At 50.0% G+C, this 17294-nt stretch overlaps 5 protein-coding genes across 5 annotated transcripts; 4 read left to right on the top strand and 1 right to left on the bottom strand.

The window, feature by feature from the left end:
* Positions 1-244: 244 nt before the first annotated feature.
* Positions 245-4300, top strand: PENARI_c005G05994 (uncharacterized protein; the record flags this gene model as incomplete). The annotated part of the gene is made up of 5 exons (XM_022629777.1): positions 245-520; positions 579-629; positions 679-874; positions 952-4169; positions 4220-4300. 5 exons carry the CDS (start codon positions 245-247, stop codon positions 4298-4300), a joined length of 3822 nt encoding a protein of 1273 aa, XP_022490067.1.
* Positions 4301-4583: 283 nt separating this feature from the next.
* On the top strand, positions 4584-7933 carry PENARI_c005G02750 (isoleucine--tRNA ligase ILS1; the record flags this gene model as incomplete). Its single annotated transcript, XM_022629638.1, has 3 exons — positions 4584-4964; positions 5027-5074; positions 5129-7933. 3 exons carry the CDS (start codon positions 4584-4586, stop codon positions 7931-7933), a joined length of 3234 nt encoding a protein of 1077 aa, XP_022490066.1.
* A 267-nt stretch (positions 7934-8200) lies between these two features.
* PENARI_c005G11983 (uncharacterized protein) lies at positions 8201-8483 on the bottom strand (the record flags this gene model as incomplete). The annotated part of the gene is made up of 3 exons (XM_022630069.1): positions 8201-8221; positions 8276-8371; positions 8421-8483. 3 exons carry the CDS (start codon positions 8481-8483, stop codon positions 8201-8203), a joined length of 180 nt encoding a protein of 59 aa, XP_022490581.1.
* Positions 8484-8776: 293 nt separating this feature from the next.
* PENARI_c005G08242 (Sfi1 family protein) lies at positions 8777-12145 on the top strand (the record flags this gene model as incomplete). Its single annotated transcript, XM_022629894.1, has 2 exons — positions 8777-8840; positions 8898-12145. 2 exons carry the CDS (start codon positions 8777-8779, stop codon positions 12143-12145), a joined length of 3312 nt encoding a protein of 1103 aa, XP_022490350.1.
* Positions 12146-12800: 655 nt separating this feature from the next.
* On the top strand, positions 12801-17167 carry PENARI_c005G00375 (uncharacterized protein; the record flags this gene model as incomplete). Its single annotated transcript, XM_022629533.1, has 6 exons — positions 12801-12881; positions 12972-13160; positions 13253-15973; positions 16029-16275; positions 16327-16577; positions 16628-17167. 6 exons carry the CDS (start codon positions 12801-12803, stop codon positions 17165-17167), a joined length of 4029 nt encoding a protein of 1342 aa, XP_022490417.1.
* Positions 17168-17294: the final 127 nt, after the last annotated feature.

Here is a 17294-nt window from a genome sequence, read left to right as displayed (position 1 = left end):
CAACCGCAGTAAAAATCGCGGTGCAGCGTGTAAGTGATGAAAGCGAAGCTTGGCTGACGAAAAGATAAATTCCGGGCGGTCGGCGATTCTGCTCGGGCCAAGATCGGCCTTAGCCCCCTTCAGTAGGACAGAGGACAGCTTTCTCTACTAACCCCCTCGACTTTCTCCTCTTGATCTCCCTTCGATGTCTATCTACTCATACGCCCTCGGCCGGCGGTGACCATGATATTGCAAATCAGCTGCGATGTTCCGAATCCTCGAGTCGCAAGCTCCGGCCAAACAAACGGCTACGGACACAATTGACGTGTTAAGCAGTAGACTACAAAGTGCTACATTGCTTGAAGATCGAAGGGCAGCAATTCAAGGACTCAGAAGCTTTGCAAAGCTTTATCCTGCTTCGGTGGCCTCCGGTGGTCTGCGATCACTGATCAGCAGTCTACGCAATGACAGCGAGGATGTTGACACCATCAAGGTGGTCCTTGAGACCCTTTTGATGCTATTTACGCCTGATGAATCCAGTGTAGGCAACTCACGCTCAAACAATTATGCCCACTGAGCTACTGACAGCTATTTTTTAGCCTGAAGCGTCGGATGAAATCGCCCTGTGGCTGGCAGATGAATTCACTCAGGTATGCAAAGCCACTCCGGCTATTGTGTTATGAACTAACAAGGTCAAAGCGACAAGACAATATTACTACCCTACTCGACCTTCTCGAAGCCCGAGAGTTCTACTCCCGCCTCTATTCTCTCCAGTTGATGTCACACATTTGCAGTGCACGACCTGAACGAACACAAGAATGCATTTTCACAGCGCCATTGGGTATTTCCAAGCTCGTCAGTACGCTCACAGACGCGAGAGAGCCGGTCCGCAACGGTATGCCGTGGTCGATGTCTGAAATTACTCGGGATTTAGATGGTTGAAGCTGACGATTTGTTTTCTCCATTCTATAGAGGCACTTGTCCTGCTTATCGCCCTCACCCCCGCATCGGAAGAACTGCAGAAGCTTGTGGCTTTCGAGAATGCGTTCGAGATACTCTTTTCCCTCATCGAAGCAGAGGGTGCATTGAGTCTTGGAACTGAGGTCGTCGAAGATTGCCTTTCCTTGCTGGCTCACCTGCTGAGATTTAATGTCTCCAACCAATCGTTTTTCCGTGAGACGGGTTCTATAAAAAGAGTGACAGCACTTCTTCATGAATGCCAACAGGAGCCAGAGGGCGACGAACCCGTCCCTCAATGGACTCAGATCCACCGAGACAAGAACGTCTGGGGTCTCCTGGCCATCATTCAGTTGTTTTTGATTCGTGGTGGCATGAGCACACCCATCAATCAAACTGCATTTTGGCAGAATGGTGTTACAGAACAAGTCCTTAGTATAGCATTTGGCCAAAGATTCAGTGTCAACGTCACATCAAAGGCATTGGCAACTTGTGCTGATCTTATTCGCGGTAACTCACCATTGCAAGAAAGATTCGGTGACATTGAAGTCCTATGGGGCTCTTACACCCGTGACGACCAGGTCGCCAATGGTGATGCACATGAACCACTGCGCATCAACGTCATCGAAGCTTTCCTAAAGCTCAGCCTTGAGCCTGCCCCCAACAGCCTTTTGGATGCACGGTTAGCTGCTTGTGAATGTATGAAGGCATTCTTCGCCCATCATTCTGGAATTCGCATGCATGTTCTCAGGCGAGCAATCGAAGGACATACCAGTGGCCAGGACAAGATCCCAAACATCCTCTCTGTGCTGCTCACTGCGCCGGAATCGCGAGGAAATGCCGATCCATACCAAGTGTGGATGGCATCTGTTTTGATGTTCCACCTGATCTTTGACGACGGAGAGGCGAAGGCACTAGCTATGAGTGTTACCGAGGGCGATGCTGAGAGCGGCGAAGAAGTGGTCACTAGTGTTCAATCTGTGGTCGGGAACCTAATTACTGGTTTGCAACGCGGCGATGATGAAAGAATCACAGTTGGCTACCTGATGTTGCTCTGTGGTTGGCTTTTCGAAGATCCGGATGTCGTGAACGATCTCCTTGGAGAGGGCAGCAGTATCCAAACCCTGCTGCAGGAGATCAAACACCAGCGGGTACCCAGTAAATTGGTACCTGGTCTTTGCACTGTCCTATTGGGTGTCATCTATGAGTTCTCTACTAAAGACTCGCCCATCCCTCGCATCACGCTTCACAAGTTGCTTGTTGAGCAACTCGGAAGAGAACAATATATCGACAAGATTACGAGGCTTCGAGAATGTGAATTGGTCCGCGACTTTGAAGTGCTACCACAAACCTCAGGTGGTCAGCTTGAGGGTGGATTACCTGAGGTATTCTTTGATCGCTCTTTCATTGAGTTCCTCAAGGATAACTTCAGCCGTCTGCTTCGGGCTATTGATCGTGAACCAGGATTTGAGATTTCTGTCGTTGCCAACGGCGTCGAAAAGGGTGTCTCACGTGAGCTTGTGGATTCTTTGCGCGCAGAGCTCGAAGATCGGACCCAAACCCTCCAAAAGCTGGAGTCTGATCTTGTCAGCATCCAACGAAAGCTTGATCAGGAGCATCAGGATCACCGAAAAACCAAGGAATCCGGCACTATTGAGTTGACGAGGGCCCAGCAGGCCCAGCAATCGCTACAATACAGTCATGCACAGGAGTTGTCGCACCAATTGTCAAGGCTAGAAGAGCAACACAAACATGCCCAAAATGATTTATTGAAGCAACACGGTGACCAGCTCCGCGCGATCGACAGTCAACTCAAGGAGGTTTCTGCTGAGTCAGAAAGAAAGAGTCACCAGGCCAAAGAAGTGAGAGAGTATCATGAGCGCGAAGTTGCTGGTCTGCAGAAAACCATTCGTGGCTTGGAGGCAGAGCTCTCTCGCATCCAGGAACAACATATGGCAGAGGTTGCCAATTTCAACAACAGAGCCCGAGAGTTGGAAAATGTCATCACCAAGTCCAGGGAGTCATACAAGGCACAGGGTACCGATCTTGAAAAGAAAATTCAAGTGTTGGAAGAGACAAACAGATCTCATTATGGACAGGTTGCGGATCTTAACAAAAAGATCCAAGAGTTGCAAAGCACTATCAGCCAGTCCGAGGAAATCCACGGTAGCCAGGTAACCGAACTCGAAAAGCAGATTGAAAACCTCGAAATCTTGAAGAAAAGTCACGGCGAACACGTGACGGATCTCCAGAACAAGATCCAAGATCTGGAAAACAACAAGAAATCTTCTGATAGCCAAATTGCCGATCTCCAGAAGCAGATCCAGGATCTAGAGAGTACCAAGAAATCTCACGACAGAGAAGTCACCGAACTCAAGAACAAGATCCAGCACTTAGAGAGCACCAACAAATCTTCTGATGGAGAAGTCACTGGCCTCTATAAGAAGATCCAGGATCTGGAAAGCACCAAAAAGTCTCACGATAAGGAAGTCACCGACCTTAAAAACAAGCTTCAAGAGCTAGAAAGCACGAAGGGGACCCACGACGGTCAGGTCACCGATCTTAACGAGAAGATCCGAGACCTAGAAAGCGCCAGAAAATCTGCTGAAGGTCAAGTTGCCGATCTCGAAAAGAAGATCCAGGGGCTAGAAAACACCAAGGGTACCCAAGGTGGACAGGTCAACGATCTAGAGAAGAAAATCCAGAGCCTGGAGTCTTCATTGGCAGTATCCAAGAAGGAACACGAGAAGGAAGTTACTGACTATAAGAAAAAGCTTGAATCCCTGGAGTCGGATCTTTCCAATGCCAGAAAAGACCACGAGAACTCGGCTACTGGTCACAGTGATACGGTTGGGACTCTAAAGTCAAACCTCGCTACAGCCAAAAAGGAGCATGAGACTGAGATCGCTGCTTTGAGAGAAAGGATCGCATCCCTTGAGTCAGATCTTGCCAAGTCCCAGAAGTCCAGCAAGGACCTTCAAACAGCCCAAGAAGACACCTCAACTAAAACCTCTGCGCTGGAAACTCGGGCCAAAGAAGCTGAAGACAAGGCCAAGGAGGCCGAGTCTCAGGCTCGCAGTGCTGCGGACGCGCTCAAGGCCGTCCAGGCTCAGCTTGAAAAGGCAAAGGCGGAAGCGAAAGAGAAAGAGGAGTCTCGTCAAACCGCCCAGTCTGAACTGGAAGACCTTCTAATCGTCTTCGGAGACCTAGAGGCGAAGAGAACCCAAGACAAGGTACGTTTAATGAATAAAATTTGTGGAACAAAACCACTAACAATACACAGAACCGACTCAAGGAGCTTGGAGAAGAAGTCTCAGAGGCTGAGGACGATGACGAGGACGAGGACGAAGAGGACGATGAGTGATAAGAGGAATGTCTACTGAGTATATAGCTGCACAATCGAGAGTAACTTCCTTCACGGATAGCTGTATCACCATTGGAAATTATTATTCGAGTCATCTGCTGTAAATTCTCCCATTGACTCGTCTACTCCCTCGTATACTTCACCAATATGCCTTTTAAGGAAGGCGGTAAACAAGGAGGGGAGGGCATAAGGCGCGCACTGGCAAAAAATCAATGGCGGGGTGAGTCACTTTTTTGGATAATCTTCACTCTACATCTTCGGGAAAATCGCAAACCATTCCACCATGTCGATCGATTTTCCTGCCGAGGAGGAGCTCGTCCTCAACCGGTGGAGAGAGATCAATGCCTTCCAACGGCAGGTCGAACTCTCCAAGGGCCGTAAACCTTACACCTTCTTCGATGGTCCTCCCTTCGCAACCGGTCTGCCTCACTATGGCCACCTTCTCGCCTCTACTATCAAGGATATCATTCCCAGATACTGGGCTATGAAGGGTCATTACGTCGAGCGACGATTTGGCTGGGATACCCACGGTGTCCCCATCGAATATGAGATCGATAAGAAGCTCGGCATGTCCGGTCTGGAGGCAGTTCAGAAGATCGGAATCGAGAAGTACAACGAGGAATGCAGAGCAATTGTTATGAAGTTTGCCTCTGAATGGCGTCAGGTAAAGTCCCAGAATGGATTCACAACTTGCCTTGCCCAGCATAGAATTAACACTCGAAATAGACTATTGAACGTCTGGGTCGTTGGATCGACTTTGACAATGACTACAAGGTAACATCTATATGGCCGGTCGTCGGTGTAACTTGCTAATTGTCTTTAACTTAGACTATGAACCCCTCCTTCATGGAATCCGTCTGGTGGGTTTTCAAGGAGCTCTTCGATAAGGGCCTGGTCTACCGTGGCTACCGTGTCATGCCATACTCCACTGCTCTCAACACCCCTCTGAGCAACTTCGAAGCGCAACAAAACTACAAGGATGTGCAGGACCCTGCCATTGTCGTGACTTTCCCTCTTCTGGATGACCCTGAGACTTGTCTGCTTGCATGGACCACCACTCCATGGACTCTCCCCTCCCACACCGGACTGTGTGTTAACCCCACTTACGAGTACGTCAAGATCTACGATGAGGCTACAAAGAAGAACTATATTCTGCTGGAAGGCTTGCTCAGGACGATCTACAAGGACCCTAAAAAGGCCAAGTTCAAGATTGTCGACCGCTTCAAGGGCTCTGACATGAAGGGATGGAAGTACCAGCCTCTCTTCGATTACTTCTACGAGGAGTTTAAGGATTTTGGTTTCCGAGTCCTGAATGATGAATATGTCACCAACGAGGACGGTACCGGAATCGTACACCAAGCTCCATCTTTCGGTGAGGATGATTACCGGGTTGCTCAGGAGCACGGTGTGACCGACGAGAAGCGCCTGGCGCCAAATCCTCTCGATGCCCAGGGTTGCTTTACACCTGAAGTCAGAGACTTCGTAGGTCAAGGCGTGAAAGCCGCGGATAAGGGAATTATCAAGCATCTGAAGGCCAACGGCCGCGTTCTTGTTGACAGCCAAATCACTCACTCGTACCCGTTCTGCTGGAGAAGTGATACACCCCTTATCTATCGGGCCGTCCCCTCGTGGTTTGTTCGCATTGGTCCTATCATTCCTGATATGCTCAAAGGAATCTCAGAGTCTCACTGGACTCCCTCTTTCGTCAAGGACCGGAGATTTGCGAGCTGGATTCAAAATGCACACGATTGGAACATTTCACGTAGCCGTTTCTGGGGTACGCCTCTACCTCTCTGGGTGTCGGAGGATTACAAAGAAGTGGTTGCCATTGGTAGCATTGAGCAGTTGAAGGAACTCAGTGGATACACTGGTGAAATCACCGACCTTCATCGTGATAAGGTCGATCACATTTTGATTCCGAGCAAGGAAGGAAGAGGTATGCTCAAGCGTGTCGAGGAGGTTTTCGACTGTTGGTTCGAGTCCGGTAGCATGCCCTACGCTTCTCAGCACTATCCCTTTGAGAACAAGGAACAGTTCGAGAATGGTTTCCCTGGCGACTTCGTTGCTGAAGGATTAGATCAAACTCGAGGCTGGTTCTACACTCTCACTGTTCTTGGTACTCATCTGTTCGGCAAGCTTCCTTTCAAGAACTGTGTGGTTAATGGAATCGTCCTTGCTGAGGATGGTAAGAAGATGTCGAAGAGACTCAAGAATTACCCGGATCCCACTCTGATTATGGACCGTTATGGCTCTGATGCACTTCGTCTCTACTTGATCAACTCTCCGGTCGTCCGTGCCGAGCCTCTTCGTTTCAAAGAGTCCGGTGTCAAGGAGATCGTTGGAAAGGTGTTGCTTCCTTTGTGGAACAGCTACAAGTTCTTCGAAGGCCAGGTGGCTCTCTTAAAGAAGACCTCCCGCATCGACTACATGTTTGATCCTAAGTTGGAGGCCACCAACACCAATGTCATGGATCGTTGGATTCTCGCCAGCTGTCAAAGTCTTTTGATCTTCGTCAACCAGGAGATGGCTGGTTACCGCCTGTACACTGTTGTGCCCCGTCTTCTCGAGCTGATCGAGAACACTACAAACTGGTACATCCGTTTCAACCGCAAGCGTCTCAAGGGTGAGAACGGTGTTGATGACACTTTGCACGCCCTCAACACTCTTTTCGAGGTCATTTACACCCTGATCAGAGGACTTGCTCCTTTCACTCCCTTCATCACCGACAACATCTACCAGCGTCTTCTTCCTCACATCCCCGAGGCGCTCCGCGCTGAGGACAGCCGCTGTGTCCACTTCCTTCCATTCCCCGAGGTCCGCCAGGAGCTTTTCGATGAGGTTGTTGAGCGTAGAGTTTCCCGTATGCAGAAAGTTATCGACCTTGGCCGCGTCTCTCGTGAGCGTCGGGCTATTGGTCTGAAGACCCCTCTGAAGACCCTTGTCGTCATCAACAAGGACCCGGAGTACCTGGACGATGTTAAGTCGCTTGAGGGATACATTTTGGAGGAACTCAACGTTCTCGAACTTGTTCTGTCCTCCGAGGAGGCCAAGTACAACGTCGAGTACAGTGTCAACGCGGACTGGCCTACTCTGGGTAAGAAGCTCAAGAAGGACGTTCAGAAGGTTAAGAAGGCCTTGCCTTCGCTCTCTAGTGATGATGTGAAGGGCTACCTTGCCAACAAGAAGATTCTGGTCGACGGTATTGAGCTCGTCGAGGGTGACCTTGTTGTGAAGCGTGGAATCAGGGAGGATGACGGCTCAAAGGGCATGGAGACCAACACTGATGCTGATGTGTTGACCATCCTTGATATTAACCTGCACCCTGAACTCGCTCACCAGGGTCTGGGTCGTGAGATCATCAACCGTGTCCAGCGTCTTCGCAAGAAGGCCGGTTTACTTCCCACCGATGATGTGAAGATGGAGTACACCGTCCTTTCGGACCCCGACAGCATTGGTCTCGGCGAGGCTTTCAAGTCCCAGGCTCAGGCTATAGAGAAGGTTCTGCGCCGCCCAGTTGAGCAGAGTTCCTTCACCGACGGTAAGGTTCCGAGCGCGGATACCGAAGGCACCATCTCGCAAGAAGAACAGGAAGTCCAGAATGCGACATTCTTGTTGCGTCTTCTCAAGCTCTAGAGCACCAAGCTTGGTCTATGTCGAAATTACCCAAAGAGCATATGTAGATAGAAGTCTACAGTTTACATTTCCCTTTTCACTGCTTTAGGAATGAAAATATATTCATGAGATTTCAAATTCTTCCCTTAATATATAGAACTCGCATCGAATGCATCAGTAGTGAAATTCAAGACAGTATAATTTATAAGGCCAGCTCATATGCGCCAATGGAACCGAAATCATTAAACCTTTAAACGCTTTATTGTACATAATATCGAGACCTTCCGCTTAGCCCTTTTTGGAGGCCGCCTGTACAAGCTGGTCAGCAAGTTGGCACTCACAATGCTTGATCAAATTACTTACCAGATAGCAGTTCTTCAGTCTCATAAACTCTTTGGCGCACATATCTTTGTGCACTGAGTTGTAATCCGTGACGACACACTTGCCGTATGCCGCAACCTGTCTCAGTTAGACTGCAATACAAAGTGTTCGGCCACGGGATACAAACCTCTGCGGAACATTGAGCAGAAGCTTTGGCAATCTTCTCCACGGGACGAGTTCTTGCAGGCATCTTGTGCGTATTGATGGTGCTTGAGCTTGGAATGAAGTGAAGGAGAATCCAGGGATGTTACCTAATACGTATATGAGCACGTGACCGCGCCGCATGTTTCTGTCGCGACCAACCAAAACAACTCGGCCAAGACTCCGATTGATGACTCTATTTCTTTTCTTGCGCATTTGCTGATCGCAGACAAGCTCTGCTTGCGCATGTATTTTCTCTGCATGTCCCGCTTTCGCGATGATTTATTTGGTACGCCTCTATGACCTAGATGCGACAAGCGCGCCTTAAGATCGCGAATTTCGATGCCTCCGATATCCTCTCAGCGCCGAGCCGTGACCGAAGAGAACTCGTCTCTTTCAGACGAAGGTAGGATTTAATTCAACACCTATTATCCGTGACGTGAGCCTAATAGCGTCGTCTTAGATGTCGGCTTTCTCTACCAGGTTATCTCTGACGCAGAGACGAAGCCCTCGGTCGATCTACTCCCTTTCCGCGCGCTTTTTGAAGCATACGATGAAGCCATTGAGGAACATGGCAAGAAATACGGCGTCGATGCAGACCCAGGCCATGCCTGCTTGCGCTTCCTGTTCAAGATGGGAAACAAAGACGTGCCCGGGAAGACCCTTTACGACAAATTCGAGAATTTGCTTCAGCAGATGAACATCGCGATTCAGTTCAATTTCAGCGATGGTGATGATTCGACAGATGGCTACGGCAAATATACGGTGGATAATACTCCCAGCGAGTCTCCCATTACGAACGGTGTACCACCACCTACTCCGAAACGACGCGCCTCGTTCAATACCACAGTTGACATTGGCGAGGATGTTACACAAAGGAGTTTCATCAATCGTCCAAGCTCTCGCTCGTCAATGTCGCGACTTGAAGTTGGCAAGCCCGAGTTTCAGAAACCCAAACTGTCACCTACGCCCAATCCCCATTCCGGCCTTGATAAGTCGCCAGATCGGACACAATTGATTAGCCAGTTCTTGGATGTTGGTCGTCGGTTGCTAAGTAGATTCGACGGGGTTGAAAACAAAGACTTAGTCAAGGAACAAGCCCCGGTAACAAATGGATTAACCAATGGGGTGGTGGCGAGATCAGCAGTCGCTCGCGATCGTTCAAAGAGATTGGCTGAAGCTTCACGTTCACGTTCAAGTTCACATCAACAACGCGCTCACTCGCCTGATTCATCAGCCACTGAGTCCGAGGATGCGCAGTCAATTCTATCGGAAGGCCCAGAGCACGATTCATTCGAAAAGGAAGAGGCTCCGCCAGAATATATTTACCGTCCACAACTCTCCGATCTAATTCGGGACGCATCAACTTTCAACATGTACCGACAACGGTCGATTTGCCGTCGAATCTTGACATTATGGTTGAAAAAGGCATTCCAGGCAAGACAAACGCGACAAGCTAGAGAAACGATCGCAATCAATTATGACCGAGGTCTTCTTACCCGACAAGCCTTTGAACCATGGCGGGGGGTCATTCAAGATAAACGTCACTCAGCTCAAACGGAACGGTTTTTCAAACACCTTGAAGAGCGTGCCAGCCGTGCGCGCGATCTATATTTGATGACGAAAGCGTTCAGTCACTGGGCTCAACTTACCTCGGATGAAGTAGCTCGTACTTCTGCTGCCAGAAGACATGTTCTTGGAGTCAAGTATTTTAGCGCATGGCGTGAGATCACTGCAGTCAACGAGTTGAAAGCTCAACGCTTTGCCTTGCGGAGGCCTTTCAACACATGGCGGAAGAAACTCCAGGATCTGAAGGCGGCAGAGGCCCAAGCTGTTGCTTCTCGCAAAGCAAAGATGCAAAAAGCGTCATTCTGGCACTGGTGGTGGTGTTTCTGCGATCGCCGTGTCCTCGAATTATCCGACTATCGACTAAAAAGACGGTCACTTCTTGCTTGGCTTCGAAATTTCCGAACCAATCGAGAGCGTGACCACGAAATAGATCTACACAACAGACGGTCATCTCTTAAGTCTGTCCTCCAGATATGGTCTCATCACTCAAAAACCATTGCTTTTGCAGAGCAGGAGGTTCAGAATTCTCGACGTCAGCATGCCCTTAAAGACACTTTCGATGAATGGAGAATTCAGTCTCGGCTGGCCCCGGCTGCTTCTCGTGTATCAGAGATGGTTGATACGAGGATTGTGCGAAATGCTCTCTCACAGTGGATCGCAAAGGCTCAAATGGCGAAACAAGCTGAAGAAATGGACCGTATTCGTGTTCAGCATAATGCATGGACGTCTTGGAACGACACGCTTCGTTGCTTGGCCCTCCGTGCTCGAATCGATGAGCGGCTCAAGATGGAAGCCATGTACAAGTGGATTTTGCTGGAGAGGTTCGAGCTGATGCGGAGAATACGCGAGCAGCGCATCAAGCGGGAAGTGTTTTCTCGATTTGTGACAAATACCCGAGGCACATACACTCGCTTGCTGTTCCATGCAGAAATTCATGAAGATCACCGAACTGAAGACTTGGTGCGGTCCAAACTCGCCATTTGGCGGGATCAAGTGCAGCTCCAGCGCGAGCGAGAGTATGTGGCATCTGAGTTCTATGCTCCGCGGCTGGCAGCCGAGTCTCTTGCAATTTGGCAATCCAAGCATAAACAGGTGCTCAAGATGGAAGGATGGGCCAATGATGCCCGATACTACTTCTTGGTGAAGAGGACAATGAAGCAATGGCATCAGGCCAAGGTGGATTCCGGCAAACGAAGGCGGCAAGAGTCGTACGCAAAAGTTCGACGGAAGATCAAAGTCAATCTCGCCTCCAAGGCGTTGGCTGTCTGGGCCTCAAAAACGCGGAACATCCTTGAGATGGAGCAACAGGCCAGTGATGTTGATCGTGACAAGTTGCTGACGGATACATCTGAGATATTTGTCCAATGGCATGAGAAGACCACCAAGAGGATACAGGACGTCCAGGATGCCGACGATTCTTATTTCAGACAAGTTGCCTTCGGCCAGCTAATGCAAATATACGAAACCTTCGTCATTCACCGTGAGATGGAAGATCAAGCAGACAATGTCCTCCGATTGCATGTCCTGAAACAGTCGGCTGCTTCCCTTCGCAAGATGAGTCTTCGCATCTTCCAGATCAGCAGTACCACCGAGACTGCCGAAGCTATGCGTGAAAGAAATCTCAGAAAGCATTCCAGAAACATGTTCCGTAACTGGGTGGACAACGCCAGAATGAAGCTAGAGGCTCGAGACTCTGCTGGTCCGCCTATGACTCCCGGTCCAACCCTGACACCTGCACGAGTTTCAAATTTCGGGCAAGTAGATGGCGCTGGCTCAGCGCTATTCGACCCCTGGTATCAAGACGAAGCCGAAACACCCTTCAAACTCAGCGACTTTACGAACACCTCCCAGGAGCCGGTCTCCGCCACGCCCCTTGCAACCCCGAGTTTCACTACATCACCTTCTAAACGAGCCGCGCGAGCACGAGCACTGGCACAGATGTCCACCACCCCCGCCACCCCCTTACGCACCCCTTTCGCAAGTCGGCTCCTTCGCGCCGGTACCACAACTGGCCAAATCACATCCTCCATCCGGCCACGCACTGGTCGACGAACCTCCGTAGGAACCAGCGTCCGCTTCGTGGACGAGGAACCTCCTGAGTCTCCGACAGATGGTCGCCGATCAGCGAATCGACGACCTTGACGTTCTCGATCGGTATATGAAGTCTTCCAGCTGCTTCAACCTCCTGTACATCAGCGATGATTATAACTTTCCTTTTCGTGTCTTGTTGATAGTTGTTTCATTCTATGCATCAACCGGCGCAACATATAGCGAGTTCAGGGATTCTGGGGTTTGGTATACAATGTACTTTGACATGAATGAACGTGACATTAACGTTAATTGTATGAACTTGAGAATTGCCAGCTGTAAAAATTCGTAGACTTGGTACAATGGCATGTTCGCCAACCGTGTCGATCAATGTGAGTACTGATTAACTTAACTGCTCCTTATCAAGTAGCTCTGTAGCTATGCTTTGGTGTTCGCGAAAACTTTAACCCAGAACAAAATACTTATATCAAACAAACAACAAACTAATCACCGATATAATGGACATTAGGGGCATCCCCTTGCCCAAAACGAGGCTATCGAGGGTCATTCGTCACACTGAGTGGAGCGGATGCGTAATTGACAACTCTCCCGCCTCCGCGTATCTAGACTTCCCCATCATCCAACTACCTTCATTCCGCTCCCTCCTCGCGCCTCCTGCTCCTCTCAGGAAATACAAAATTCGAACCTGGCAATGGTGTAACGTGACCCCAAGCGCAACGAGCGTCCAACCTCCGAACCAACCGCCTCTATGCGAGCGGTACTGCCGGGGAGACCCCCAGCGAAGCTCCAGTCGTTCAGCACGGTGCTGTGGGATGGTCTTCGTGTTGTTGTATGTGCTCCTCCAGACTGAAAATATGTTACTCCAGCTCCAGTGCCCGGTTAAACTCTTCTGTCGCTGACCTTTGCGCGCGCGTTCTAGGCATACATCTCTGGCCACGCGCTGGTCATCCTCGGCGGTCCGCAGAAGCTTCTACAAACCATTTACGTCGACGACACCGATGCTCTTGAAGCTGTAGCTTTTGAAGAGACCTCGGGGAAGATTGCTGTTTGTGGGGGCCCCGATGTGTTCGTGTACCAGCCGTACGGCATCCAGGGCGAGGCTTTAAAGGTGCGCATACAATTCAATCCCGAAGCTTGACTTGGCGAACTAGAGGCGCGCGAGAAGGACGAAAATATATGTTGACACATGGCTATATTTAGTGGTCTCTCCTTTATACGTTCCGCGCCGGCGATGACAATGAACCGATCTACACGCTATCGTGGGGTTCTCCGAACGAGCTCCTAGTGGGCAACTCCAGGCTCGCCCTCTGGTTTCTGAATGACGAACCGCGCCTAGTATGGAAGCGCCAGCTTGCAACTCCAGTGAAATTCGCGCAATTCTCACCAGATTCAGCTTTGATTGTTACAATAGGCAAATACGATCGCTTGGCCAAGATATGGAGGCGGCTCGCGTTTGGTGCGGACGAGGTCCGGTTTGAGGTCTCGTATCTCCCGCACCCGAATGTCGTTACTGGGATACACTGGCGAATGCCGCGACACCCTGAGCAATCTATGGATAATGTTCTATACACATTTTGCGCCGACAACAAGATCCGGGTATGGGCGGTGACGGACCACCATGCGCTATCTCCGCTACAGTTCTGGGCTGCGATTGATATGAGTGAGTCGGTTCAACCTAGACATACCTTAGATGAGGAACAGGGACCACAACGGCGATATGGGTTTGTCTTGGACGGCCGCGACTTTTGCGCCGCAACTGAGCGTGCCGTTCAGAGGACCGCAGGGAATAAAGAAAACCATGCACTGGAACATATCATCGAGGTTGCCAGCAAAGCGCCGGAGATCTGTGTCGTGATTGACGGTCAGGGCCATATGTCTGCTTGGGCCTTGGAAGATGTTGGTTCTAAAGCAAAGTCCAAGTTGAGCGTCTTCAATATTCTCCACGTGGAGGGTTTGGAGTTTGGATTCGCAGCTGATAGGTCGTTGCAAGAGGACTATGCTCAAATCCATGCATTCCAGAATACATCATCGGACGACACATTAAGCGTTCTGGTTCATCACTTTGATGGCCGGATTGAGTGGTATGATTCCCATGTTGATGTTCTCTTTGACCCTGCACCTCGAACAAAACGAATCATACAGACAGCGTCATGGTCCGGTCACACGGCTCCGGTCAAGAAGATTGTCAGAAACGCCGTTGGGGATACACTTGTGTCGCGTACTAGCGAAAACAAAGCAATGGTGTGGAAACAGCGGCGCCATGATGGTGGAACAAGATTGGCCCATAGAAGCGTGGTGCTCTCTGATGAGCATATCCACCGCACATGTGTGTTGGAGAACAGCGGTCTTCTTGTCAATCTCCACCATAATGGTATTTCACTGTGGGATTACGGTTCATATCATGCAAAGAAACTGGCTTCATTGCCATTTGCTCAGGCTAGCAAGCCGCTCTGTGTGCTCCCAATCCCCAGCACTGAGACCACTGCGGGCGTTGCTTATGTAGCGACTATCTGGGCAGATATGCATGGCATCGCTTGGGAAATCAGATGGCCCAACAAGGACAGTCGGGGCGAATTTGGAAATGGTGCTGGCTATCATCTACGAGAGTTCTGCAAATTTGACATGGGATTGAAAGAAGACATTGCATACATTCTTCCCGTCGACCCAGCCGGTCCCAAACCGAAACACTATGGCTTCCTCGATTCTTTTTCTGCCGACATCGCTCTCTCATATACATATAGCGGCGTTGTGCGTACATGGACCGCCAAGGTTGACCCTGCAAATGCAAAGGCCGAATGGCTGCTGCAATCCACAGTTGACACTGGCATCACGAACCCCTCTCTGGCCAGTGGAAGCTCCATTCGCAAGGCAGCTTTGGTAGACGAGGATCGGACCCGTCTTACCATTTGGGATACCAACAATGCCCAGTTGGAATTTGAGGAACGGTTCGCTTCACATGATATCATTCGGGATCTTGACTGGACCTCGACACCTCACAAACAATCCATCTTGGCCGTGGGATTCCCACACAAGGTTGTTCTTCTGTCACAGCTTCGTTACGATTATTTAGATTCCCGACCTTCATGGACTCAGGTTCGGGAGATCTGGATCCGGGATCTCACACCCCATCCCATTGGAGACTCTTGCTGGCTGAACAATGGTCATTTGGTCATAGGCGCAGGTAATCAGCTCTTTGTTTGGGATAAGGATATCGATATTGGAGACCGTCTGGTTTCTGAGCTTCGAATGCCGTCTCGGGGACTGCCGTCCGTCGATATGTTCGACGTTGTTAGCCGGCTTAATGGCCCGCTTCCTGTGTTCCATCCACAATATCTGGCACAGTGCATCCTGGCTGGGAAGACCAGTCTAGTACATTCTATTCTGTTAAACCTGCACCGGAAACTGAAGTTCTATACCGAGGGTGACGAACTAGATGGCTTCTTGGAGATACCGGTTGAGTATTTCTACGAGGACGATGGCTCTCGACAAACGATGTCTAAAGAAATGCGCTCCTCGTACATCGATTCCACTGACGAGGAATTATCCTCTGTCATGGATGAAAACACTGCGACTGCACTTAACGAGAACTTGGCACGCATTGCTCTCCCACAATTGTCCAGCCACGAGCAATTCCGTCTGGCTGATACCATTGAATGTGTCGCAACGGTCGAGAAGCACAGGCGATCAATGGACGATAATGCAGCACGCTATCTCCTGTTCTTCCGACAGCACATGCTGCGACGGACTCAAGGAGTTGCCAACAAAGACGCAGTCTCATGGCGAGAGATTGTATGGGCTTATCACAGCAGCAGCCAAGACATCCTCACGGATCTAGTATCACGACAGTTCAATGGGAAGTTGATATGGAAGGCTGCTCGAGAGAGCGGTATCTTCATGTGGCTCTCGGATCCGGTAGCTGTTGTACGTATTTCTTATCATATATTTTGATGGTGGCCAGAACTGACTCTTCAATTAGAAAGCACAACTCGAGATCCTTGCTCGGTGTGAATACACCAAGACAGAAGAGCGGAATCCCATCGACTGCACTCTGTATTACCTGGCTCTTAGGAAGAAGAATGTTCTCCAGGGTCTCTGGCGTATCGCACATTGGAACCGCGAACAAGCAGCCACCCAGCGTTTGTTGTCGAATGACTTCAAAGAACAACGATGGAAGACATCCGCACTCAAGAATGCATATGCATTGCTCGGGAAGCGACGATTTGGTAACTTTGACCAGTTTCCGTCAAATTGAAACAAAGCTAATATCTATCAAGAATATGCTGCATCTTTCTTCCTTCTTGCAGACCACCTACGTGATGCTGTAAATGTGATCATAAACCAGATGGGTGACCTCCAGCTTGCGATCGCAATTACGCGAGCCTATGAAGGAGACAACGGACCAGTTCTCCGAGAAATCCTTGAGGAGAAAGTCTTACCCGAAGCTGCGTCGCAGGGCAACCGCTGGATGGCCTCGTGGGCTTTCTGGATGCTTAGACGGCGAGATATGGCAGTGCGGGCACTGATCGTAAGTTGCATGGTTTCCCAACTATTAAATTCAAACTAACACGGCTCTAGTCACCGGTCGAGACTCTCCTATTACCACCGACCCCGGCCTCTCCAGCAAGCCCGGGGCGAGTAACCCTGCAATCAAAATCCTACCTTTCTAACGATCCCGCCTTGGTCGTCCTCTACCACCAACTCCGCGCAAAGACCCTCCAAACCCTCAAGGGCGCCTCAAAGGTTCGACCCCATGAGGAATGGGAGTTTGTCCTCCGCAACGCCAGACTCTACGACCGCATGGGCTGCGATCTCCTCGCTTTAGATCTGGTGCGCCACTGGGAGTTCCTAGGCGGATTGCCCATGAAGGACTCAATGCACGCTAATACTTCTCTTGAAATGAATGAGAACGGCGTTGATTATCGGAAGTTGCTTCGTCGGCGAAGTAGCCTGGTTGTGGCTGACTTGCCGGTGCGACTTTCAGACTCCCGGGTTCCTGTAGGGACCGAGACGACTGGGCATGAATCTAAGAAGGAAGAGAAGCCCAAGCCGAAACCGCCGCCGACTATGTTCCATGAGCCTGATGCTAATTCTTTGTTGGATAGCTTTGGGTTCTAGGTTAGCTGTTTAGTCTCCGACCTTGTAGTACTTGCTATCTTCTTGGACCATACCTTACTCTATCGATTGAATGATGATGTTCGGTTCCGCAGTTTGAAGCAAATCTGAACAGTCAGGAAAGGCTTTT

The sequence above is a fragment of the Penicillium arizonense genome, assembly GCF_001773325.1.
Source record: "Penicillium arizonense strain CBS 141311 chromosome Unknown PENARI_contig005, whole genome shotgun sequence".
Taxonomy (NCBI): domain Eukaryota; kingdom Fungi; phylum Ascomycota; class Eurotiomycetes; order Eurotiales; family Aspergillaceae; genus Penicillium; species Penicillium arizonense.
This window is presented reverse-complemented; position numbering and strand designations above follow the sequence as displayed.